The sequence below is a fragment of the Aptenodytes patagonicus genome, chromosome 3, assembly GCF_965638725.1.
Source record: "Aptenodytes patagonicus chromosome 3, bAptPat1.pri.cur, whole genome shotgun sequence".
NCBI classification, from domain to species: domain Eukaryota; kingdom Metazoa; phylum Chordata; class Aves; order Sphenisciformes; family Spheniscidae; genus Aptenodytes; species Aptenodytes patagonicus.
This window is the reverse complement of record NC_134951.1, coordinates 34,517,246-34,544,752: the sequence shown is the minus strand read 5'-3', so window position 1 is coordinate 34,544,752 and position 27,507 is coordinate 34,517,246. Positions and strand designations below refer to the sequence as shown.

General features: G+C 37.7%; 1 protein-coding gene across 5 annotated transcripts in view; it reads right to left on the bottom strand.

The window, feature by feature from the left end:
• ADGRB3 (adhesion G protein-coupled receptor B3) overlaps positions 1-27,507 on the bottom strand; it is a 489,817-nt gene that overhangs the window by 42,638 nt on the left and 419,672 nt on the right. For all 5 annotated transcript variants that reach the window (XM_076332999.1, XM_076333002.1, XM_076333003.1 and 2 more), the window contains exons 20-21: positions 2,416-2,566; positions 1,783-1,852 (exon numbers count right to left, since the gene is read on the bottom strand). In XM_076332999.1, coding sequence (XP_076189114.1) covers positions 1,783-1,852; positions 2,416-2,566 — 221 coding nt within the window. The remainder of the gene's footprint in view (positions 1-1,782; positions 1,853-2,415; positions 2,567-27,507) is intronic.

The following is a 27,507-nucleotide window of genomic DNA, read 5'->3' as shown; positions in this document are numbered from 1 at the left end:
CACATCAGCTGGTGATGGAGGAGGATTCTCCATCCCTTGCATTCCCTGTTTCCTTATGTACTTTGGGTGTCAAATGCCAAGAAAATGTATTTGCAAATAAGATGAGAAAGCTGAATTATGGTTCTGTTTGTCCCTTGTACACCTCCTTTTGTGCTTTTGTCCCCCAGTACTGTGTCAGCTGAATTTGGATCCCGGGAGAGGAGCGGTTACATGTACAGAGACCTGCTCTTCTTTACTTTCCAGGTTACCCTTAATGAATGAATTGTTGCTTTGTCTGAATATTTCAGTATATCCTCTTTTAAAAATGCATTCAGCCCAGGAAGGAAGCAGGAAGCAACACTAACTGAAGCAAGTAGTCACACATGAATAATTTCAGTAGAGTAAATGCAATGGGATTGATCCTGCAAGGGACAGAGCTATATCCCCAATGGGGTCTGGACATTGTAATCTTGTGATTTGTAATTCTCACAGCCTAAATGGTTCTCCAGTCCTGGTTCAAGGACTAAATAATAAAAAAGCCATCAAGATGAGCACATATTAGTTAGAAAAAATGTCAGAGGAGCAGGTCCTCAATATAACTGTCAAAAGATGGTTAAGACCGTTGTTTCACTAATGATTGCCAGCTATAAGTGCAAGTTAAGCACTTCAGTTAGGTAAGCCATTCCTCATTAAAAAAATGAAAGACATGTTGTCACAATTTAAAACTAAACAGCTCAGTGGTTAGAGCCAGTATTCAGGAGGAGATTTGTTTTGAATCCTTATCCACCCAGAGCTGGAGCGAGGGCTTGAAGCCTCCCCCGCCATGTGCCAAGACAGGGCAGGGAGGGGGAATCCTGATCTCACTCGGTAATGATGCTAAGGAGAATAATTAAATATTCATCGAAGTGAGGACTTGACCTAACTCATCCACATCTCTGATGAATGCCCTCATTACCAGTCTACAGAGTAATATTTTCTCTCTTTCTGTCCAGATGCATACTTAATTTCTTAGGCAACGTGAGGAGAGCTCCAAACAGGACGATCGAAAAGAAAGCATTCTCGCATACATAACGTCTCGGTGGTTGGAGCTCTCTGCTGGCAGGAGGGAGGCTCAGCCCAAGCTCCTTCTTCAGCACAAGACAACCGAAGGGCAGCCTCATTACGGAGTGAATTTTCCAGGGGCTAAATACACACTGGAACCAGCCAGGTGGCTAAACAGGAACTGTATTAATAAAATTTAAATGAAGTACACATTGCTCCTCCTCGCTGTTTCTCAGGTATAGCCCAGTCCAGGAAATGGGCTAGATCAGGCACTCCAGGAAAGAGGGGATGGATGGGAGAGCTATTTTGAGATTTCTGTGGGGCTTTGGCTCCAAGCAGCTCAGGGCATTAAAGCCAAAGTACATGCTTGGTGGGCAGAAACCTGGGTGCCAAAGAGACTCTTGCCAGTGCAGTTTAGACATGTTTAGAGGTTGGCAAAGGCTAGCCATAACATTTAATATTCTCTTTGGTAAATGTATGTAAATGTTAGGTGTCTAAGTGAACCTAATCCTCAGTGTTTCTAAAAGGCTTGCTACTTCAAAACCTCACAAGAAATCCAGGATCCCTGGTGCTTTGCTGAGGTCAGTCCAAGACTGGCATATGTTTTTCTCTTTGTTCTTTTGTGGATCACTCTCTGACTCTTAGGGCAGTTCCAAGTGCGAATGGATACCTGTAGAGCCTTTAGACTATGCTATGTAATTCCTGATGGGTATGACAGTCTTGTTAATTAAAAACTTATTTTATCATTTCAGATTGACTTACTAGTGGGCTGTTCCATATCCTTTTGTCTTGGTAAAGCCTATTGATATTGCAACCACTAATGCTGGTAAACCTGAAAAAAATCAAAACAGTAATAACCATTAGATGCTGAGCAAAATATTGCTGTTCTGCCTGGACAAAAAATGACAGGGCAAGCTAATGCAAAATGGTCAATTTTACATGGAATGAATGATTTAACGAAGCACAGTGCTATTGCAGGATTTCTTTTTCTGAAGCACTGGCAGGGAGGACGACACTGTTTTCTGCCCGCGGTGTACCACTTTGATGTAGCTAAATTACTGGTACATTTGACAGGTCTTGAAGTGAACTAGGAAGAGGCTTCATGAATATTCAGTGAATGTTTTTTCTTGTTTTATTTTGATTTCTTGATATTATACTACTTTGCTGGAAATCTTCTAAAATTTTGTTAAAATGTATTTATAAAAGAATGCTAAAATATACACCAGCATAGCTTGAGCTTGAGATAAACTGGAAAGGCTCCTAAGTTAGTCTTCTTTTTAGTAATGTGCTACTATCTTTCAGGTTTACTGAAGAAAATGATGATATACTTGACATTGTCGCTGCATTAAACTTTTCATTCCAATGATTCTGAGGAGATGAATTCTACAGACTTACCCCATCCAAGGCACAGGAAACGTTTCCTTATGAGCCGTGTCCTAATTTTTCCAGTAACAGCCATATATGACTGCCACGCTTCTGTCAAAACCCAACAGAATGAAGCTAAGAAGAAGAAGTGTAAAAATGCGGTGGTTGTGGTGCAGATGCCCTGCAGGGAGTAAAGAGAAGCTCATGTTGAATGTTTAGGGACACTCATTTCTCTTTTCAATTCAAAGAGTTGTCATAATCTATCATCTTGACCTTTATCCTTAACATCAACTCCCCCTTCATGATGTGGTGGTCACAAAGATAGAAAGAAAGAAAGAAAGAAAGAAAGAAAGAAAGAAAGAAAGAAAGAAAGAAAGAAAGAAAGAAAGAAAGAAAGAAAGAAAGAAAGAAAGAAAGAAAGAAAGAAAGAAAGAAAGAAAGAAAGAAAGAAAGAAAGAAAGAAAGAAAGAAAGAAAGAAAGAAAGAAAGAAAGAAAGAAAGAAAGAAAGAAAGAAAGAAAGAAAGAAAGAAAGAAAGAAAGAAAGAAAGAAAGAAAGAGAGATGTTGATAGGGATTAGGCAGAAGAGGTTTTGACTCTTTTCCCAAACACTGAGTGTGCCAAGCAGGGACAAAGAACACAAAATAAATCATGCCACCAGATTTTTTCTCTACACATTTGCTTTGAGCAGGGATCATCGTAAAGTCATTGTGGCAAGCAAGTTACAAAGTTACTGATTATAAAATCTTACAGAGCTGAATAAAGAAAATGTGGGGATACAAATGCTCCTAATTACCAGTTATATTTTCTTTCCCTCCGTGCAGAAAGATCCTGACTGTAAATCTGAATTTTAGGCAATAGATTAAGTTTTATTTATTTGATTTTTTATTTAAACCTTATAGAACGTTAACCTATTGAAATATACTGCCTGATATCTTTTTAGTCAGGTTTAAGTATCATAACCTTAACAATTACACTGGATATTGTTTTTATGGGTGTCAGTCATTTGTCATCTGAAAAGTATTTTGAGCACATGCAATCAACTTTCTTTTGTCACTGTAGCCCTTAATTAAACTTGACATTGTAGCTTATATAAATGAGCTTCTTGGCATAAATGATGATCTACCCTCCACTGTGTTACTTAAAATGCCAGTTGCAGGCTATAAAATGCAGTGTGCATTGTACCCCAGAACTGAAAGCACACCTCTAATGTTGAGAATATCCTTATCACAATTTATCCTTATCACAATTTGAAGCGTCAAAATTATATCAAGGTTAAAAAAAAAAAAAATTTGCACACCCAATATTAACAATGCAAGATCGTAGTTGAGAAATGTCAATATTATTTTTGATTGATTCTTTATGCAGCATACACATCTAATAGCTATCTTACACGCATGTAATAAAAGGCTAGTCAACTTTTTTTACTAAAATCCCAGTTCAGCAAACTATTTAGGGAGAAAATATGTAATGTCCTAATTATATATAGATGCTTACATAGATTGTTGAATCAAGGCTGGTAGCTATAAAAATTTGAGAAGGATAAGGTATATATGATACCACTCAAGTTTTTTAGTTCATTTTATATTCCTAATTACTTTCAGGTCTTTTTGTTTTGAATTTTCTATTGTGTTAATTTTCCCAGTTTCTTATCTGAAATCAATTGTGTTGGTTCACTCCAACAGTTATCTAAAATACATAGCTGATAGCTGATATCAGCTGATATTAGCATTAGCTGACATCAACCCCTGAACTTTCAAACAGTTATGCACTTGAAGAGTCAAAACTTAATGATTTCCTGCTGTGAATTTACAGATGTCACAAACATCTTGTTTTCTAATCCTGGGTCAAATTGCCTATTTAAATCTGGGGGAACAGGGTTCTATATAATTATATGCAAGAGAACAATTGTTTATTTTTAAAAAGCAAAGAATGTAAACTGGAAAAAAACAGCAGATCCTGAAAATGCACTAATCATTCCACCCTACATTTTGCCATTAATTCTTATGTTTAGATGTCTAAAGTACGTGGATTCACAAAATCTATCTTGTTAAAGCCTGGCTGATAGCAGTATTTCCTGTATACGAAAAATAAATACTTATTTAAAATGAAAGCTATGCAGTGAAACACACCATAAATATAATAGAAAATATGGAAATGTCCTTTCTTTTACTAGCTGGCTCATATGTTACAGATTCCCACTATGCAACTTTAATTTGCTTTCCTATCAAAGTTTTTGTAAAAGCTAGCATGTTCTGTTGGAACGAGAATTTGACAATAAAATGACTTTTGAGGAATAGTACAGAATGTTTTAGGGAGAAACTGCATAGGTAAAACACAATATTACCCCGAAAAAAATGCAAATACACTATTTCCCTTATAAATAATGCAAATACAAACAAAACCTGATCTTTTTGGTGAAAACATTGCTAACTCTTATGGCTGACAGAGTATAGACTGTAGGGTTTAGTTCATAATTTATCCCCTGTATTGAAAGAAAGACAGACGATAATCTGAGACAAATGTGGACATGGCTGTTGTGGAAGAAAGAACTGTGATGAAAATGTTAATGATCATGTTGATCACAAAATGAGAAGACAGAAGCAAGTTTTATTAGAAGCGATCTGTGCTCTAGCTGGAATGTATGACTGCTGATTATAACTAACTCTTCTGAATGGCAGACAGGGATCTTTAATGAACACTGATGGTAAGTCTGAATCACTGATATAACAGCGTATTTGCATCACATACCATCAGAAAGATGCAAATCAGCCTCAAAACATCACCTAACAACCGCTGTGGGATCGTGATGACAGAATCATGTGCAGGCAGTGCTTGAAGTAAGTTCAGCCTCCCTCCCTCCCCAGCCAAAGAAGCAGTCCTGGCAAATGAAACTCCCCTCTCCCAGGTATAGCCATGGGCTCAGCACGGTTGACCAATACCCCCCTGGAAATCTGGCTTTTATGTACTGCTGTATTCTTCCCCTTTGATAAACAAATAAATAAACAATGCTGTTATGTCTGGGAAAGCGCTATATCTGGGAAGTCTATTTCCGAATAGGAACAAAAATTCATTTTCACTAAAGGTTGTTATTAAATGGGGCATTGAGTATCTCTAGCCAGGGAACCATAATTTTAGCAAGTACTTTGTTAGTATTTTTTTCTTTCTCACCAGGTCATGGACTACTCCCAATCTCTCCTTCTCCCTCTCCTCTTCTCCCTTGCCAAGGGACCACCACCTCCCCTCACCTTGCTGTACGTGCAGCAGCATCACTAAAACCTTGTGGCCCATCACTCACAGAAAGCTACAGTGTGTCAACCTGTCTGCACCCGGAGATAGTGGTACACATCTTCTCCATTGCTTTAGGAGGAGATGTTTCTTATTTGTTTCTAATTCTAGTTTATTAAAACTCACTGAATTAATTACCTGTGCTGAGCACCTGTCAACTTGCAACAAAATGAATTTTAACAGCCTAATTTATTCACTGTTTCCTCAAGCTTCTGAAATTAAGTCAACTCTGTTACTCTAACCTCCTCTTCCTCCCATTGCTGTTGTTCTCAGCTCCCCATATTTATTTCTAATTACAAGCAGGGGAAGGGAACTTTTCTGTCCTCAGAATGCACAATTTCATGAGCTTTAATTGAGCTTCAAGTGTTTAGCTACCTTGAATATCTAAGTAACACCATTCATCCCTTTTTAATAAACAATATACTATTGAAAGCAAGAGCTCACATCAGGTACCAAATTATTTCCTTCTTTCATTCTTGTAAGACGCCCACTCTGAATCAGGGTACTGAAGCACAGCTGAGAAATGTAAAAAACAGTGCAAATTCAAAGCTACTTATTCTAGCGATTAATATCTTTAATGTAATAATGATGAATAATATAGAGAACATTTATCCATTTTTATGACCTACAAAAACTAGGTCATAAATGCAACCTCAAAATAATCATTTATCATTATTTTTGGTGCATCCGGTTGGGTTTTTTTTTTAATAGAACAGTGTTCTTTTTTAATAGCAGTGTGAACAGATCTTCCACACAAAGACAAAGAGGGTTAAATAAGGACACCTGATTGGTCTTCTTGCCTTGAAACAGGTTCTTTTTCCTTCAACAAACTAGTTGCCTGTCTCTGGGTTCTGATAAATAGCATAAGAATCAAAGCTACTGGAAAATGAACATGAAAAATGAAATCTGTATTGGTGATAGCAAAATGAATAGGGCTAAAATCCACTCAGCTGGATTATGTCATGAAGTAGAAATGAAAGCTAGCAGAAAATCATTTAAATAATAAAATTTCTTGGAGATTAAAAAAAATCCTGCCCTTGATTTAGCTCTGTGGAGATAAGCCTAAGGAGATAAATTAAATGGGTGCTAATTTTATTCTTATGAAGTTCAGACTATGCACTGAATACACAAACAAGGAACACTTAAAGACCACAATAAAGAATAAATGAAACAAAGAACAAACAAAACAAAGAGAATGTAAAGTATGTAGCAAAGAGCAGAAATATAATTCTATGTCAAAACTGGTATATTTTATTGGCTTTTTGTGACTCTCAAGTCCTCAACTATATATAAAAGTTTATCTTTTCCTTCTTTAAATTAAAAATGTAAATTCATAAAGGAACATACTGCTTATTGTTCTTAATTTGCATTTTTATTATTATTTATTTTTAAACTGATTTGCACAATACAGTACCTTTGTCTCAGGAACAGCAGACACTGTCAGAATACAGAGATACAGTATACTGGTCAGATAATACTGAATCCTAGATTAAATACTAATTTCTAGAGTAAACTGCCATGAAATAGTAGATGGACTTTCAAAGGCTGTGGGACAAAGAAGTAAGGGCTTGCATCTCAGGAGTGTTTTTCTGACAAAACAATATGGCAAGGAAGGCTGTCTCTTCAGTTTCAAACATATTTGAAACTTAGGATCTTAAACGCCTGAGAAATCATAGCTGTAGACTTTCAGGTTTCTCTTCCAGGATCATTAATATTGCTGGCACCATAAAGCTCTGAAGGTACCATTTTATTTAAAATATCCCATGTTCTTTTCTTTTGCCAGGCTTGAGTACTGCTAACACCACTTGTTCAAGCAAAGAATTCAGGAAATCTGATACCCATCTTGAAAATAGCACTATAGTGGAAGGAATTGTTCTAAAATAATGTTATTCATATTTTAAACCAACAGCTACGAAACTATTTACTTTAATTAACTTATAGACAAACTTTTAGATCTTCTAAAAATCTTCTCCAGTGTCCTTAAAAGTCAAAGGCTCAAGTGGCTTAACTTCATTACATTGTGTTCTGATATCTGACATGATAACCCAAAATAATTAGCATTTGACTTCATAAGCATTTATGTGAAAAGATATGCACAGTTAATTATTATACTGCAGGATTCTATATGCGGTACAGGACAATGTGAATGGTAACCTTCACTTGGATTTTTAGAGCAAGCTAATTTTTTAGTGCAACAGCAGTGGGTTTTGAGTAGTTATGTGATCTCCCCCACAAAGATAATGAATGATAACTAAGGGCACAGTTTTTTGTTCTTCTACTCAATCATTTTTGTTTGCCCACAACAAGCAAGATGCCTTTTTAGGTTCTGATAAAGAGCTTATAAGCTGGCTGTAAATGACCCAGCTGTTTCTGCAGTTCCTTTGGTTTAGTTTACAACTACAGTCTCACAAAGGACATCTATATCATCAACAGCACCACAATGCCACAGGAAGGTATTTTCAGGATCAAGTTTTGATTTTTTTTTTTGTATCATGTGCAAATTATGACAACAATTGCTAAACTTTGGGGACACTACATATGCCCAGTCTCAGGGTGCAGTATAATTTCTTCAGGTATTTTGATTTAAGGTTTGTTTGTCTGTCATATCTTGTCTTCTCTTCTGGAGTCTGTCCTCTTATCTGAGAGTATAACCCCAGTGATCCTAGTGCAATGCTGTAAGTGTGACTGAAAGAAAACTTATACTTTAAATTGTAAGTTTTCTCCACATCTACACTTCCCAGACACACTTTAAATATCTTCCTTCTCATTTTCACCTAAAGTTTCTCTAGATGCTTTACTGACAGATTCAATTCCTGCTCCTCTTTTTCCGCATCTTACCTCAAATGTATTTCTGAAAATCACCTCTCTCTGAGTAAAGCATTCACAATCTTTATTGACAATCACTTATGAAGATCAGTCAGAGTGTCTCCCATTTTTTCCCAGGTGCAGAGTCCAGCAATAGAGGTGCTGTTCATATCTGGTCCACTAAAAGTATACGGAGTGTTCCTTTACCTTCTGCCCTTTGCAGTTAGTTTTCTTCAAAGTTCTCCTTGGATAGCTGTCACCTTTATCACTCATATCAATAACCTCTGCATTTAAATTTGATACCGTATAACTGTACTTTGGCATCCCTCAGCTGTGTCTATAGAGAACTGCTATTTTTATCCAGACTAATTCCTCTGCTAGTCACTATTCTTCTCCAGACCGTATAATGCACACAGTACAAAATCATTCTATCAACTAGATGTGAAGGGATAGGCTGCTGGTTTTTGGGATGGAAAAGAATTCATGAAAGTTGCTTGCTGCATATGCAAACCTTTCTTTCTTTGTTGTATGGCAGAATCTGTCTACGCTAGTAACAGTAAAGGCATCCTTTATGCACTGGCATGTGATCCATGCTGCTAAATTGTTAATGAATTCCTTGGCACAGTTTTGACCTAGGCCAAAAAATGTTCTCCCAGCCCAGGCCCACGCACAGACTGAAGGAGAGCCTTGGCCAGGAACCCTGCCTGACGGTCAGCTTGCACACAGCTGTCCTGCTCTGGAGGGCTCGGTTGTAATGGATGCAAGCCGTGTTGTGCTAATTTGCCTCGGGGTTATAGAAATATTTGTGGCTCATTTTGGTTACTGGTTGGGATAGAGGCAAGAAGTCCAGCTGGATAATTCATAATATGCTCAGCTATTACTAACATATGAGACAGTAACATTCATTCCGTGTTGTTTACAGCATTCTCTGGAGATTGTCAGTGCAATGTGCAGGTTTGTAATGTGTTAACTCAGAATTGCTTTCTTGGTGGCATGCCTACTGTAAATTGAAAGCCAGTTGGAAGACAGTTCTCATACAGTTTCCTTACACTCATACTCATTTTAGTCTTCCTCTTAGTTTGGATTGTTATTGCTAGGTTATATTCGAGCAAATGAGATCAGCACAAGCAATATCATAGAACAGGTTACTCAGAGGCAATTTAATTTCTTCGATTACAAAACCTGGCAAGGGAAGCTCTTCCCTTTTTGCCTTTGTGCGGTGAACATGTATATTTTTCTGGGCAGGCAGGAAATGAAGGAATAGGATCCTCTGATTGTTTACAGGATTAATTCAAAAGTTAGTGGAAAGACTCCCATTAATTTAAGGGGGCTTTATTTTGGGTGTTACACCTATAGAATAAGGGATGAAATGTGCATGAGCAGAGGCTTGTGATCTTGCTTTTTATCCTAAGTGTTTTAAATGTTTACAAAGTAGTGGATGAATATTTTTCTGGTAAGTGAATACGGCCTACTTCACATCATGAATTTATTCTGTTGGCTTTGACGTTAAACACTTTAAACAAGGTAAATGTCAGTCTGTCAGGACAAAATAACTTAGTATTTTAACTATGTCCTCACATGAATGTGTTGTGAAGTTTATGAAGCTCAGAACAGCAGGTTTTCAGGCAGACATAAAAGGAAATAAGAAGCACTTTACAACTCTGAAGCATAAAATAAATTTAAATACAAGTTTTTCAACTTCTTCCTGACTAATTAATCTCAAATTGCTATCACTGTGTTGTAATAGTGATGTTTCACTGTACCAGAGAACACCTTTCCTCGTTCTCTTCTTTTTCTTGTATTAGGCAACTTTTTTTCTGATAAATCAACGCTTTTGAGTGTAAAGTGGTCATGCTCAGTTCAAGTAAAAAAGTGGAAATCACTGGTATGCTTTGTTAAAACAACTTCTTCATTACTGAGCTATTTAGGAATGACAATTAAAAAATTAAATTGAAGGTGATGCTATCCTGAAAAATTACTTTATAAAAATAGCTGTGTGAGGTTTTGCGTTACCAAGTCTGAAAGATTTCTTATTTGAAGAGGGATAAAATATAGATTTGTGGATAAAACATAGATTTGGTTTTTTAATTGATGGGCAAGCAAAATAAACCTGGTCTATGAAAACCATTGAAGAATTGAAGTTCTTATGTTCTTGCGCATCATTGAGGGAAACAGAACTGAAGGTGCAGTGTGAACATAAGGGACTGGACTGATATTGATGAGAGTGCAATTTGGCCTGAAAAGCCTCTGTAACTGGCTGACTCATAGGAAAAAAGAGAATGCATGCTGGCTGTCAGAGTGGTTCTACTGGGCTGTCAGAAACAATTCTATTTACTTGGGAACTATGAATATTAAGGTGGAGATTATGGATAAATAATAAACAGGCTTCACTGATGTTCTTATACTTTGGTTTTCAGGACAGTTGTTTTTCAAGAACTGTTTTTAGACTCTGAAAATTCTATATTGGTTTTATGTTAAAATGTGGAATGTGCAGTGTGCTCTCTTAAATGAAGACAGGTTCTGGGCAGGTTTGAAGAGAGATAATAATGAGACAACTGCATTAACAATGAAGCAAAAGCTGTTTGGCTATAACATACAACAACGTGCTGTATGTTCATTTCAACTTATTACATAAAGATACACAGATTTTTAGATCTCTCTGGGTTGTTGCAAGTAGAAATATTTGGTTGCATTAGCATACTAATGGCTATAACTGTTTGGAGAAGAATGAAGGATACAAGAGCCAACAGTCAATTAGAGTGATGAGCAACTCATGCGAGAGCGTTCCAAAGGTCCTGAGTCTTCCTAACTTTAATTTATTTAAAAGTTCACTGTGGGGGCTGTGTGAGTAGCTAGGAGCAATGAGCCAGGATTGATAATGAAGGGGTGGCTGAGCTAAGCACAAGGGTTACACATGAGTCAGCAATGACTGCAGCTAAAGAAAAGAGTAGTTCAGAGCACAGTTGAGAGGGAGTTCCCTATGGAGTTCTGAGAAAAAAAGGAGTAGGTGTCCGGGCACTGACAAAGGCAAGGAATTGAAGGACCTTCCCTGAAGACATAGCATAACATAAGAGGGTAACAGAATGAATACTGATATGTTCAAGACAATGGAGCCTGATATGTGAGACTTCAAATTCCTACAGGAAGATCCAAGTGCAACCAGTGCAAACTGATGTCCTGATGGAAAAATAACCAGGAAAAGTCCTCATTGGGTAGAAAGAAAATAATGCCTTGTGTTGCCCCTCAATGCTACATGAGTAAAAACTTGTTGCCAAAGAATATTTTCTTTCTTTTCTTTTGTCAAAGAATATTTTCTTTCTTTCTTTTAGGAAAATGTGATTGTCACTTGAGTATCTCTGATATTAAATCAGATCATCTGTTTGCTCTATTTTAAATTTTGATCTCATTTACTAACAATAGAATTGCTGCAATTTTAGGGAGTTTCCACAGCAATCAGAATGATGACTAGAATGAGAAGATCAACAACAAAGTCTGTAGTTGCCCTTCACTTAGTCTGACTGTGATGATTATAATCTTGCCATATGAAAACAGTCCATCTTCTTGTCTGGAATATTGGTGTCAGCAAATATTCCTTCTCTTACAGTTGTAAGAGTTCCGTCTCTACACTATTGACTGAAACTGTTGAAGCAATAGCTTTGTAATGCTATTACAACATCACCATATGTCACCTACCCTTATTCTTTTTGTGTTTATTTTTTAATCACAGTTGTATACATAGGTCTTAAAAGTCTTTATATAAGAATAATGATAACAGGAAAAAGATGATTTTGCCCCTAAGAGCACCATCAGTTTCAAGCATGCCCAGTTTTCCTCAAAGGACAATGTCTTTTAGGATTAGCAGTATGGAGACTGTGAGAAATGGTCCCTTTTGAGAAAAGTAGTTTAAGTCCAAAATAGAAATAATCCAGGAAAGGGAGATAGTAGCTACATTACTGTGGTCATCCAAAGTCTTCTCATACCATATAACTTCAGTTTATTTTTCAAAAAGAACTGATAAAGTAAATTTTTTAAAGATTCATTATGGCTACCTCTCTTTGTACTTGCAAACAAAATGGGTTAGAAAGCATTCACTCATCCTGCGGACAGCTGGAATGATACAGCAATGTCTACATTAGTACATTTCTTTGTACTCCAAAATAAGGTGGCCACTTCCAAACAGCCTGCTGTTACTGGTCCCTTGCCAATTCCAACTCTCTCAAACTCAAGGCATTGACTGGGATAATGCTAGTTAGTGTGGGACAAAATTGTGCCAGGAAGTGTGCTAATGTTTCAAAAGTATGGATGACTTCATGCCAATGCTTGGGGTCATGCCCACCTACAGAGGCATGCAGAACCTTTTGACTTTATTCTCTTATCCTGTAAAACATGTGGTGGTTTTGAGCAAATGTGGTGGGCTGACCTCAGCCAGCAGCTAAGCACCCACCTAATCGCTCGCTCACCTCCCCCAGCAAGATGGGGGAAAGAATCGGAAGAGCAAAAGTGAGAAAGACTTGTGGGTCAAGATAAAGACAGTTTAATAAGCGAAGGAAAAAAAACCTGCACCAAGTGATGCAAAGGCAATCACACACCACCTCCCACCAGCAGACTGTTGCCTAGCCAGTCTCCAAGCAACAGCTACCTTGGAAAGACTACCCCAGTTGTATTGCTGAGCCGGTTGTCATATGGTGTGGAATATCTCTTTGGTCAGTTGGGGTCAGCTGTCCTGGCTGTGTGCCCTCCTAACTTCTTGCCCACCCCCAGCCTACTCGCTGGCAGGGCAGCTGAGAAATGGAGAAGGTCTTGACGCTGTGTAAGCACTGCTCAGCAATACCTAAAACATCAGCATTAACAACGCTGTTTTAGTCACAAATCCAAAACACAGCACCATACGGGCTCCTGTGAAGAAAATGAACTCCATCCCAGCCAGACCCAGTATAGGAACCTAACACTGAACCCAAGTGTTGTGTGTGCATGTGTGTGTGTGTGCCTGTGAAGAGAGGAGAACAGAGGCTTTTGAATCAAGCAGTGTTCATATAATGTATAGACATACACACATAGACAGGCACCTTTTAAAAAATTGATGTAAATGCATCTGAAAGTTGCTAATGGGATACATATGTGTACACATGTGGGCTAGCAGTTTTTACTGTTTCATTTAATTAAAAACCTGATTTTTTTTTTTTTTTTTCAGAAATAGGTACTCTTTCCCTGTAGTATTAGAATCAGAGCACATATTGTCACACTAGAAAAGCAAGTGGAGTTAGAAAAAGCCTTGGATGGTTTATGCATTACAAAGCAAAATTTTCAGCAGATAGAAGACAGAAGAGATTGCTTTACATCTCTATATCAGATCCTGTCAACCTGTGTATCCAAGAGTGAACGTGGAATGAGGGGTGAAGAACAGAATCTCCAATCTGGGCAACTGACAGTGCCCTAGTTCATGTACAACACAGTCAATGCAAACTTATTATACAAGAGCATCATGAATCATATTAATTCCTTTTATGGTCATGATATTAATCTGTAATGCCTTTAAAGCATTAGCCATGGGTTGGTTCAGAGGCCATCCATCTCTTTCTTCACATCATGTATAGATCCATGTAATGGCGATGAAGCTGCCTCATCTACAGGATGAAATTTCAGCTGGAAGAAAGAAATTCCTAATAAAAGGCTGTATTTTATGGAAAACATAGCTAAAGAAATTAGGCTATAAATTTAGAGTCCCTCTAAATACAGGGGAGAGAAAATATTGAGTAATTACGGGTTTCTAATGATGTTAATGAAATCTCAGTGATTTTCACATGGAAGAAAGATTGTATAGCAATAGATGCATATGCACACTGAGGAATTCAAAGCACACAGTTCCTCAGTATACTTTGCATCTCTGTCTGACCATCAGTTCTGGTCATTGTATACCATGGCTACTGGATCGATGGGTAATTAGATAATTTATGGAAGCTGAAGGAAAAAAAGCATCAGTATCCACAATCAGAGAAAAGAAGAGGTTGTGACTATAGATGTATATGGAAAATGGGCTAAGAATGGGAAAGAGAATAACAGGTAAAAAAGTCAACTTCTCCACTCAGTTAATATTTTGACATTAGCTTCCTTTCATCACTTGCATAAGAAAAATTTTTAAGATTTTTTTTTTTTGTAAAAGGTGAAACCACTTATGCTGCTTATACTTCTGCATTGTCTTCCAGCAAGGAAGAAATTCTGTGAGGTATCACATTCATTCAGTTCTCTTTATCTGCTGTGTTAAACCAGCAGGATAAAAGGTTTGTGGTAATGGCAAAATAATATTTATGACAAAGCACTGTGGAATCTTTCACAGTGATTTCTTTAGAGTGATAATAAAAATTTGTAAAGTTGTGATTATTAAAGAGGAACACTATAGCAACCTGTGTGCTTTAAAGGAGCAAAGAATGAAATGGTTTTGTAGAGGGATCAGATGCAGCAGGAGGAGTTATAACTAGTAATAGCTCCTCTATCATATTACTTCAACCCAGATTTCTCAATGAAGGAGAATACCAGTCTTTCTATTGGCCCAGCTTGCCTGTATTCCCTCTGTTTCTTCCCATGGATCCACAGAAAAGGGTTAGCTGAGTTAGACTATACTTGGGATGTAAAGGAAGGTGAATCCACTTCTGTCAACACAATCTGGAGGAGGAGCTGGGACATCATTACTATTTGGATGGCACTGATTCTTCATAGATACTAGCAAGTACAAGGTTCTTCCTCCTATACTCTCTAACTATATTCTTCCTATGGGAGTCACTATAAGGAGTCTTGTTAGGACCCCAAAACTCTCTGCAAAGCCTCGTATCTACTGGTTTCACCTTTGTTTAACTCCTAGGGAGTCTAAGAACATGAACATCCTGCTGGAGAAAAAAAGGGTTTCCAAATGAAGAAGGAAAAAATTTGTGGAGGGACACTGGAGAGAGTGCACAGAGATTTCAGCAGGATAAACTACAGAGAGAACTAGTGCCTAGCAACATGACACCTTTCTCCAGGTGGGCTTTAGCTATGCTCTTAGATAATGCTTGCCCAGGAATTTGAAGACCTTCCCATTAAAGATGCCCACAGCAGTAAGAGAGTTACAATGTCTCAAAGTTTGCTGTTCCAGGGAGAAGAAGGGAACCTGAAGGGCTACATAATCCGTTTGAAGAAGGTCCTATCAATTTCTGAGCTGTGGACATATAAGCAGCAACAAGAGGAAGCAGGCAGTGTACAAAGCCCCCGTTATGAACAAAATGTACTTTATTCTTGTATCTGTGTATTTTTCATATCAAAGAAGGTGGTCTGAGATTCCCATATTTATTTGGGCTATATATTCTCCTGCTCCACTCATAACAGAACAGTGGCCACATGCACATGCACAGGAAAGATACTAACGCTTGGTAAGAAGGTGATTTGTATTCCCTAACGAAGTGTGTGAGATCATTGTATGAATGAACATACATTTTACTAAAGAGAGGATAGATTTAAATAAAACTACTTCTTTATTGCTTTGGGTCTAGTGTTTTGAATTGTATCTGCTCTGTCCCTGACCCAGACTGCAGTCTCCTTGAGAAGGAGCCCCCAGTGCTCTCCCTCAGTGTCGGTACAGAGCCGAGCACTCTGGGACACCCGGTAAACCTGGTTGTTAATAATGTAATCACTCAGGACGATGCCTTGACAGAAGTTTAATTCTAGTAGTGTCTTTACCCCAGGAGATTTAATATAGCTTTGGGGATAAGTACAGCAGTGAAAGCCAGGTAGGAAAAGAGCAAATGCATTTCTTGAAGGTTAGTTTTACATATTAGTAAAAGGGCAAACAGAACTGCTCAGTTTACAAAACCACTAATTTATCTTCACCCCACATATTAGAAGAAGGACTGATTTTGTAGTACTACTTACCCAAATCTATCATTGCTTAATAAATTACTCATGTGTTTCTGACTGCCTCTTGTCACTGATTTTAGCTCTAGGTAGCTTTAAGTGTGCTGCTGTTTCCTGGTTCTTTCCTTCATTATTACCTTCTCAATCCATGCTAGGCACACACTTTCTAAAGATAAATTGTTTTCAACCCTTGAAGGTGGTAATGCTGTGATGGCTTTATGGTAAGTGCTTGCTACTAATTACTTTAGATCTACTGTTGAATCAACTTCAGCCGGATGAGGCAGATATTTTTTGGCCTTTCTTTCCCTCCCTCTCCCTCTCCTCTAAATAACTTTGCTATTTTTAGCCATTAAAAATATTTTTTAAGAATATTTTTGACTATTTTAGTCTACATTTAGTTGGCCAATCGTAAGACAGCTTTCTGCCTATATGTGGCACAAAAGCATTGGTTGATATTACTAATGGATTTTTTTTTTTAAACTTTTCTGGTGAGAACACTCATTCTAATTACTCAATTGATCTCAATAAACTATCACCATATACATTTCAAAACTTCCTCTTACAGTTTCTTGTTCTAAATCACAAACCATCAAATATTAAATTTTCAATTAAAGAAATTGCAGAGTTTATAATATTTGTAAGAAAATTGCTGGTGCTTAAAAAAATAAGCACATTCTGATGAAGCTGAAATGATGACACTTTGGCTTGTATCACAGCACTCTGGTTTTTGCATGAAACACAACAGCCAACAGGATGCAGCAGATCATCTGCAATTTTGTCTGAGTGTTGGATACCCATGAATCAGTCTCATCTGTGGTGCTTTTTAAAATTTACTTCCAGTTATTGTGAGGGACTGTAAAGACAAATAACTCTGCTCAGGATACAAATAATGTGATTTGCATTCAAATAAAATTTTAAGTGTTAGAACTAGGATGCTCAACATATTATTTTATTTTTATGTCATTGATACATCACAAAATTGAAATGTGGAACTCGCTGCTTTAGGATTTGAAGGTAGCCAAAGAGATAAACGAGTTTAAAATGGATTAGAGAATAGGCTGACTGCTAGATGCTTTGGAAGCAGTCCTGGCTCAGAAAATCTTTAAATTGCTGACTGCAAAAAGTCAGGAAGGCATGTCAGAGACAGGATCATTCATTCCCTGTTACTATACTCTTCCCTATATGTCTGGTTAATGTAGACAGCACAGTGAATAAGACAGATCATTGAGCTGATCCGATACTGCTGTTCTTATGTTCTAAAGCTGGCAGGTAGGAAAATTATATCAGATAATTTTAAAAATCAGGTCAAATCATGAGGAGTAAGAATTACTGCCAGTGTGAAGAAAATCCCTTTCATCTACGTAGCTGGGAAGAAGAACAGCCACTCCTCTGCTGGTCTATTTACACAAAGGTCCAAGACCCTCAGTAAAACTCTTCTGTGCAGGTAAGCCAAACCAGCACCAGCTGCTTTCACTCCTACACTGCCCAGGAATATCATCCCCCCTTCATTATAGCCATCACTCTTCAGTCTTAACTTTTTTTCCTCCAATAAAGAACGTAAGTTTCAGACCTACTATTCTTACATGAAATACTTTTAATATAACTGAACAGGATTTTATAAAAACAAATTTCCTCTACTTTCATACAGGTTTCTTTTTCTCTGTGAATTTAATGGCCTTTTGAGGCAGTCACTTTCACAGTTCTCAGGGTATAGTCCTGTTTCCTGCTTGTTTGTGGGCATTTTTGATACAGCAACAGAAGACAGAGGTGAAGATATAATAAACCAGAAATGCTCTATTGTAAACCTTCCAAATAAGGAGAGCTTAGGTATAAAGTGTAGTATCAGAAACCACTTGTTAAGGTACTGAAAATTTGTAAATCTGCTACTACAGTCTGTGAAACTGTTAGCTGGCTGGCTGACCTTGGATAATTTTTTTTTCTTTTCCTGTCTGTACTTTCCTCCCCCAACTATAAAACAGTAATGATGGCACACACACCACTCTCATAACACACTCAGACTCAAAAAGGAAAAATTATACATCTATGCATATTTGAAGTAATTGGATTTCAAGCTGAATGAATCTTTCTTGTTTTCTTAGTAACTTTTTCTCAAAGAAAATGAAAGAAGTTTAGTGGGATGTCTTTTAATTTTTGTTAAAGGGAAAGGTCAAATATAAAGCAAACAACCAGCTACTCTTCCAAACTCAACAGATGTTTGTATGTGGACATTATGTTTTATCTTTCTGTCAGTATCTGTCACTCAACAGGATAATGCAAGAAGGGGGAGAGAGAGACAGAGATTTTTAAAAAAAACCTAAATAGGTTAAAAAATGTTGCCATAGAGACTGATTCAGACACTATAAAAATAGCTCTATGTATTGTTGATATCGTTATTTTGCTTTCTGGTATTCTACCTGACTGCAGGAGACAGCCTCAGCAAGACGCCCAGAGTAATCAAAAGCAAAGTAGCAAGTCCATGGAGGATCTCCCAGGTTATTTTGAATCTGTGGTTATCTGCAAATTTGGGTTAAATTACGTGATTCAAAATCTAGTAACATAGCTCCTGGAAGCCAGGCCAAGAAATTTGGTTCTTTACAGCTGTTTTGTTGCATAGCGGTTTCCTGGCAATTACATAAATTCTCTTCTTTTAAAATGAAAAAGAAAAACAATAAAATCACTTTTCTCTCTCTTCATAATCACTGGAATCTTTTTAGGGACAAAGTTGCTGTACTCTTGTTTTAAAATTATTTTGTGTATGTGCTTATGTCTTTTGGTGGTTTTTTTTTTTGTGAGTTGAAAAAATAAGTAGCATTCTTGAAATTGCTGGCTGGAGATACATCTCTCTTATAGTCTTACTACACATTTGTAGCCAGTAAAAGCTGTCTGGAGGGGGTTTTTTAGCAATGGGAGTTTAACAAATTGATGAACAGGACATTAATTTAGGGTTAATTTTCTGTTAACAGAAATATTGAGTTTTCCACTCAATTTTGATACAAGAATCATTGCCCAGTCTTCCTTGTATGTGCTAGACACATTTCTTAGAATTCTACTTTTTAAAAAGTACTTCTTTTTATTTCATTTGTAAAATAAGAAGTTTTAAGGAAAGGAATGCTTAAGTCACTGAAATAGACATCTTCAGAAAAACAATTCTGATGCAAATAAAAAGGAGTAGGGATATATATGTCTGTAATAAAAAAGCACAACTGAGACTAATTACTGCACTTCTTCCTATTCTTCCTGTGGCTTAACCCCATTAAACAGGACCTTGTGAGCCTTGCACTTGTTTAGTTTATCCTAGCCATTGGACTGGTTCACCTTGTTCTAATCCTATTTTTCTAGTCCCTGGTTTGAAATTGATACGATAGGCATATTTATACATCACTTACTCCAGAGGTGAGGGATTTGAGACATTTATGTTGTTGCGTTAGCAAAGCAGATAGAATTAATGGAATTATATCTGCCAAAACATGGTGACAAATTTTAATGAAATAATCTTCCTAGTGCAACTGGAACTGAATGGGCCAGATCTTTGCTCTCCATGTGCCTTTTTGTACTGGCAGAGGAGTCGTTCGCCATAGGAAATTCTAAAGCCATTATACTGACAGACGTTTCATCCCCTTTCCCAGTAGTGTTCAGGTTTGGTCAGGTTAGGTTTGCAAGGCTCATAAGGCCTTTGGAGCTGGACCTGGGTTAGAGCTTCCTGCTAGTTACAGGTGGGTTTGAGGGTAAAGCTCACCCTGATCAGCAGTTTTTGCCTGTTTTGTCTGGGCAACAGATTTGTCTTGACTGATATTTCTGGTGTTGGGAAATGTCAGTTTGACCACCAGAAATGAGCTGTGTCTTAATATCCACAGCTGAAGTGGTGGGTTGGGCAGTAGTCTGTGCAGCTGTCCAGAGGAGAGGACTCCAAATTGCAGAAGGGTGAGGACAATAAGCAGAAAGAATGTCCCCATTTGAGAATTCTTCAGCTGAAGCTCAAATATTAAGCATCTTTGTTTACATGCTCACCCACAGTGACACAAGGAGTGGAAGGAATCATGATGTCCAAAGGAGGAATAAAGAAAAAGAAACCTTGCGACACTGCTGCAGGGGTGAATCAACAGGGAAAGAGGAAACTTCTGAAGGGAACTCAGCCCCAGCTCTCTGCAGTAATGAAGCCAAGATTACAAATGGCTGTGTGATAAAGGCCATTGTGAGGGCCTTGCTCCATCTAGACACTTCAGCAGCATCAGTGGCTTGTAGTATAGTTGGCAATATCAGGCAAGCATTCTGATGTATGCCACAGGTGATATTGTTGAAGACCCTATATGTCCCTTCCCAGAGTGACCATGGAAGAAAAGGATACAACAAAATACAAGGGACTTTTCATATTAATAGGCTAGGCAGAAAGAATGTTAGATTTGATAAGGCCAAACTTATTGGAAGGTTCCAGGAGCAAGAGAGGGGGAAAAAAAAAAAGCACCAGCTTTTAGCTGCTGCAGTTCAGTCTTGCTGAACCCTGCAAATACAGAACATTAAAAGCAGACAAAAATAAAAGACAAGATAGCTGATAGCATCAGAGAGACTAGTTTGCCAGCACAGCTTTATTTAGACCCAGATCTCACACTAGGAAAAGTGAGGTCTCACGAAGCCTTTAAAAAATAGCAACATGGTTTACATGTTAGCAGCGTAAGAGGGATTTTATCAGGCAATATTGAGGAAAATAAAAAGTCACAACTGTGAAAGAATTAACTGAAGCCCGTCAGGGAAGTTGTGCATTTGTAAGGATACACAGACAAGAACATGTGCTGTCTGTAACTCACTGGGCATTCATCTGAACGCCAGTGGCCAAAGCATTATCACAGTCAGATGTTAGTGCAGGTTGCTGGCAAATCCACCTAGCTAAAGAATCTGTTTCATTGTACACCTGCATCAAAGCCCTTGTCAGGAAGCTGTGCATCTAATAGGTGTTGGTCATGGATCTTTACCACCTGAGTACCTCCAGAACAGTCATTCAGACTGTCAAATTGCCAGTGTCTTTCCACTCTTCTTAAACAGAACTGGTTGTGGCTCAGAGATGGTTTCATCTGGAATTCTAAATATCTGAATATATGACCAGGATGTATACATTTACAGCAGAGGTGTTAACAAATATGGTAGATTAATAAATGCAGATTTGAGGTCCAACAAGCTGATATCTCTCTGAATGAGAATATGAACTGGGAAATTCATAAGCATGACATGAATAAACAGGAAATTCAGCCACTTTTAGATGAACCTCTGCTATTCAGGGTGTTTCTAATTTAAGATGATATCTGGCTATGACAAATAAATGGAGAAATTTTTACAGACTATTTTTAATTCTTACATTTATAGAGTCACATACATGACCTTAAGAAGACACAGGAAAATACAAAATAAAAGAACTGTTCTAAAACTCTCTATGTTTTTTTACAGAGTCATTCTATAACAACAGCAATGTTGGGCACAGCTTCTTGTGGTCAGCATGCCATAGACAAACAACAAACAGTTGGAAGAAGACCAGGCAACAGTTATGGCCGTATGAAAAGCCTTTACAGAAATTGACTGGTAATCTCAAGTGGAAAAGGAGACATTAGCAGTCGATCTTTTTCTTCTTGCATTTTAACATTGAAAAAGCCATAAACACTTGGTGGAATTCTTGGGTTCAAAATTCTTGCATGACATTCTACATTAGACTTCAAGATTTTGACTAATTTTTTTTTTCAGCACTGAACGCAAAGGCAAAAATACTCATGGCAGCAGCCACTATACACTGCTTAAATTAAGCAGCTACCAATAAAAGAAGAAAAGGCTTTAAAGAAAGATATTTCAGGTCTACGTTGACCTTGTCCTGGAAACAATCCCAGCAACTAACAGTTAATTTCAACAAATTAGAGATGAATAACTAATGGACTAGACTTGCCAGAAACCTGTCCAACTCTGCCAAAGAAGGAGGTGTCAGTGAAGTCAGCATCTAACAAACTTACTATTGTATTGGAAGGACTGAATTGATTTCCACACAACTGATGGCCAAATTTTGAAGAGACAGCACTGCCTAATTCATATTGTACTTCAGGCAGAGATCTCTTCCAAAATTTGAGTGACACCAGGATATAAGCAAAGTCAGTGCACCAAGAACAATAACCTGTGTGGTAGCTTGCTCGTTTAAGTGAGTTCAGACACTAGGAAAATAAGGTGATGAATGTAAGCAAATAAAATATATACCTTACTAGATTCTCGAAAACTCTTTGACAAATGGTATGTAGTGTTTTTAGTGCTGTTATTTTAGATTTTGGTTTTGGGTTTGCTGTTTTGCTTTGTGGTTTTTTTGTTTGTTTGTTTTTGCTTTGTTTTGTTTTTTTTTCCTAAGAAGAACGTATAAAAGTTCCTGTAGCAGTGACTTTGCTAGATATATCAACTTGATTACAGTTTCAAGACTTCATCACACCATATTATACCAAAATCAAGGCAATATTTGCAAAATGCAGGCTATGTCTATACTAGCAAACTAAGCAGTGCCAGGCTATGGGTCTAAGCACCTGGCAGGTAATTATCCATATTGCTGAACTGCTAGCGTGACCCCTGCCATGGTCTCTGCCAAGCAACACCCCCCTGCACAATACCCATCATGCTCCATGGGACAGCACAGGCCAACAGGCAGTATGGATGCATCCTGCCTCTTCTGGAAGGCAAGAGTTTGTATGGATTGTCCTCAGGGCCAGAGAACATTTCCTGGCCCATTTAATTAACTGTAGATGTATAGACAAAGCCACTGAGTTTCTGAAATCCTTGTAACAAAACACGGATCTTATTTTCTCTCTCTGAAAATGTTCTGATTAATCCTTCCCTTATTGCCTCAAAGCTTAATTTAGAAGTCAAAAATTGCAGAAAGATTTCTATCATTTCTTTTTTGCTCAAACGTGCCTGGGTATCTGTTATATGAAATATTACTGGTGATCCCTCTTGCCCCTTGCCCCATTTGTGAAGTGGGAAAACTAATACTTCCCTCCAGAAGCACTGCCAGGACAAATACAGTGGTGGATGTGAAACTCCCAGACACTGAGTTATGAGAACCACACATACCTTTGATTGAGTCAGAGGATTACATGGAATTTTAAGACAAAGACCAAACTAAATGCATTTCTTAATTATCACTAATGTCTTCATGGAAAATGTTATAAAAACAGACATCTTGCTTTGTCCTCTTCCACAGACAAGCTGTCATGGAATAATTTATCTATATATTACATTTACGTAACTTAATAAATAGTTTTTATAATAAAAGACTGAGATTCTTTTTCAGTCTTACAGATTCAGTAATACTAACATTTCTACTTCTCTCCTTACCTTATCTTTGTATTACCTGTGTGTGTTTCAACTGAAGCTGGAATCTTTTCATATTTTCTACTACTTGAACCTCTTCCGGCCCTTGCATGCCTTAGTACTTATCCATCCACTTGATGAATAAGCACTAAGTGCCTATAAATATATGTATATATATTTACACTTGCTTAATATGAGTGCGAAGTGGGAGTAAATACTGTTGTTCTGGGTTTGTGGCACTTAGACCCTCTTTGAACAGGAACAGATGGTTACGTGGAGTCTTGGGCAGTTAAGAGTCAAGCCTTTTATTTAAGGCTTCCAAATAACTCTGTGTCAAATTATTCACAGTGTAGTACTTTCAACTAAAATGTTTTGGATGTCCACAATGTATCTGGCAGATCCCCATAGTTTAACAAGGCTTTTTTTTTCACCTCTGCACAGTTGTGTGAGATTACTACAGAATTAAATAGGGGTTGGGAACATAGCAAACCTCACAGTCTGAATTCTTGCAGTTTATTACTCTTCATAACAGCTGATACTATACAAAAGGTATTAAGGTACTAGTACAGAAGCAATTAAGCTGGGATACTATGCAAAAGTGCTTTGACCTTTCCTATTAAAATATCAGTGATCAATTATTCTCTTTATTCACTGCAGACAGAACAAAAAAGCTTATATGGAAGCAGGAAAAAGTTAGGTCATCTAATAGGAAAAATCTTTTGGTAATGTAAGACATTCCATGGGCAATTACAGAAGCATCAATATGCAAAAATAGACATTGTTTCTACAGGTGATGATTCAGGACTAATAAAGTCATTCCAGGTGCAATGTGATGGATAAGATGATGTCAAACAAAAAATTGAAGAAACATTATTAAAGTCTTTATGTAAGCAGTAGCATGTAAAACCATCTTAAATTCTGCAGTATTCTCCTTGTTTGATATCTTTGATATCTTGACTTTTGATACCTGTATGTTCTCAGGGGTTTAATAACAGTTTAAAGCACTAATATAATTCTATGTGCTTTTTACATCAACATTAACTTTTTAATTGAATTTTATGCTTCTTTCTATATTTGAAATTACCTTTCCTTTTATCTGTCTAGGTTTTATTTAACTTTTATTGTTGTATTCTTTCCTTTGTTTCTGTTACAGCTATCAATCTCCTCTGAATAGATTCTTCAGTATTGCCACTCTCCTTTTTTCCTGTATTATCCTTTTAGCCTCATTTGCCCCAGGCATACTCCTCTGTCATACAAAACCAACTTTAGTATGCATCAAGGAACTCTCAGATCCTTAATCAGTGAGGGACATAGCAAAGAAAGAGTGTATTTGGGTATTTATCTAAAGACAAAGAACTCATCTTTTACCATGCAGGAAATATGACCATAAGCAATCCAGTCCTGTAATCATTAAAGAAGGGCAATACCCTGTCACTCTAATATTCTGTCCAAAAAGCCTAAGGCTTGCATATTCTGCTGCTAGCTGCTACTTGTTCTATGTGTGTTGCTGTATTTGCTCCAGAAAACAGGTTTCATGAATGATGGATAACACATCGTTGCACTGGGTGCAAAGTCAGCTAGTCAGTGTGTTGGGACTCCTTCTCTTTCAATGGTCCACCCATTTTACTTTACATCCTCTTCCCTGCTTTCACTTGAAACTCTTGAGTTTCTCTGCCCGATTCTCAGTGAATACTGCTGTCATCGTGCCATGTTAGACTTCTTTCAATTATGATGACTACCTTGGTACTTAGGTAGGAATTTAGGCTGCTTCTATTCATCTGGTTTTGGTTGTTTCCTAAGTATTGGCTTGTCTTGTGGCTTAAAGGCTAATATGTGTGATGTGCTGACATTGATCAAAAATAGGAAGAAAGCACAATGGTGCCATGACCTTGCCTCAGAGTTAGAAAACTTGCATAAGATATTAGAAAACTGCACAGATGTAAGTGGACTTTTGTCTAATCAATTAATTATACTGTTCTGAGGTTAAGTTGCTCCTCACTCTATTTGTGCAGGTTAATTGATGAATCTACACAAATGCAAGAAACAGATTTATTTTCTTTTTTAAAGAACTCCTTGTAGGACTCTTTAGTTATATAGAATGATAATGGAATGCATACAGAGCTTTTTGGTCTTAAAAATGCAATACATTTATATCTTATTTCTTTAAAAAGTTCAAAAACCTTAAGTTTCCTTATTGATCAGAATAGTCTTTTTTATACAACAGAAAGTCTACACAACATTTTGTAATGAGCTCTTTAGGAAATGATGCAACTCATATGCTGTAAGCTAAATGGGCAAATGAGAAGTGAAAAAATTTAATACATCGTATCATGTTCTGTACATAGCAACTTAGCCAAGCAAATGTGGACAGACAGCAGCCTCTCTTCTTGCTTTGTACACAGAAAGGTGGGCAAATAGTGTTCAGAGTGACTTGTACAAAAAAGATACATGCTATTTCACACTGATCACATCTCTTAAATTTTGGCTTTGGTGTTGTAAGGCCCTTCAGTTACTCCTACCATTCAGCTGATGACTCTAAGAGAAAGTACTTAACATGGTAAAATTTCAGAGGTAGGTATGATCAAGTAATTAAAATATTAACTGATTATGTCTTTTGCAAGTGTATAGAACAAAAATATTATAGAATCATAGACTAGTTTGGGTTGGAAGGGACCTCTAAAGGTCATCTAGTCCAACCCCCCTGCTGTGGGCAGGGACATCTTCAACTAGATCAGGTTGCTCAGAGCCCCGGCCAACCTGACCTTGAAGGTTTCCAGGGATGGGGCATCCACCACCTCTCTGGGCAACCTGTGCCAGTGTTTCACCACCCTCAGCGTAAAAAATTTCTTCCTTAGATCTAGTCTCAATCCACCCCCCTTTAGTTTAAAGCCATCCCCCCTGTCGCAACAGGCCCTGCTAAAAAGTTTACTGCCATCTTTGTTATAAGCCCCCTTTAAGTACTGATAGGCTGCAAGAAGGTCTCCCTGAAGCCTTCTCTTCTCTAGGCTGAACAACCCCAACTCTCTCAGCCTTTCTTCACAGGAGAGGTGTTTCATGCCCCTGATCACTTTCGTAGCCCTCTTCTGGACCCGCTCCAACAGGTCCGTGTCTTTCTTATGCTGAGGGCTCCAGAGCTGGACACAGTACTCCAGGCGGGGTCTCACCAGAGCAGAGCAGAGGGGCAGAATCACCTCCCTCGACCTGCTGGCCACGCTTCTTTTGATGCAGCCCAGGATATGATTGGCCTTCTGGGCTGCGAGCGCACATTGCTGGTTCATGTCCAGCTTTTCATCCACCATCCATTGCTGCCCCCCCAAAAGAAAACCCATATTTACTACTTAGTGCTTATAAATGATGAGCTATGAGGCTTACTTTTCCCTCACCAGCTGAAACCTGAGCTAGGAAGGCCACCCTGGGAAATCTTTTAATGTCATAATTTCCAAAAGACCATATTTTAAGTATTGAGTTTACCAGTTTTAAGTTATATATTACTTATGTGAGCGATGTGATTTTTTGTAATAACAGAGATACAAGGGATATTACTTGTACAGCATATGAGGGCAAGCAGAGAGAAAACTGAAAGTCTGAATCTTGAAATGGAAAAGCTTGTGAAATATTGTCAAGACAAGGACAAAGAGTGTTATAAGCAGGGATTTGTAGGTATGAGAGAGAACTCAATATTCTCAAAATTGGCAGATGCTTCTCTCTGAGTGGCTGTCATTAGTCTGTAAGCATGTAAAGATCAACTGTCATCCTCTACTTTGGAAAGGATGACTTTGGTATATGAAAGAAACACAGCCAAGCTGATAGCCGGCTCTCATCACTAA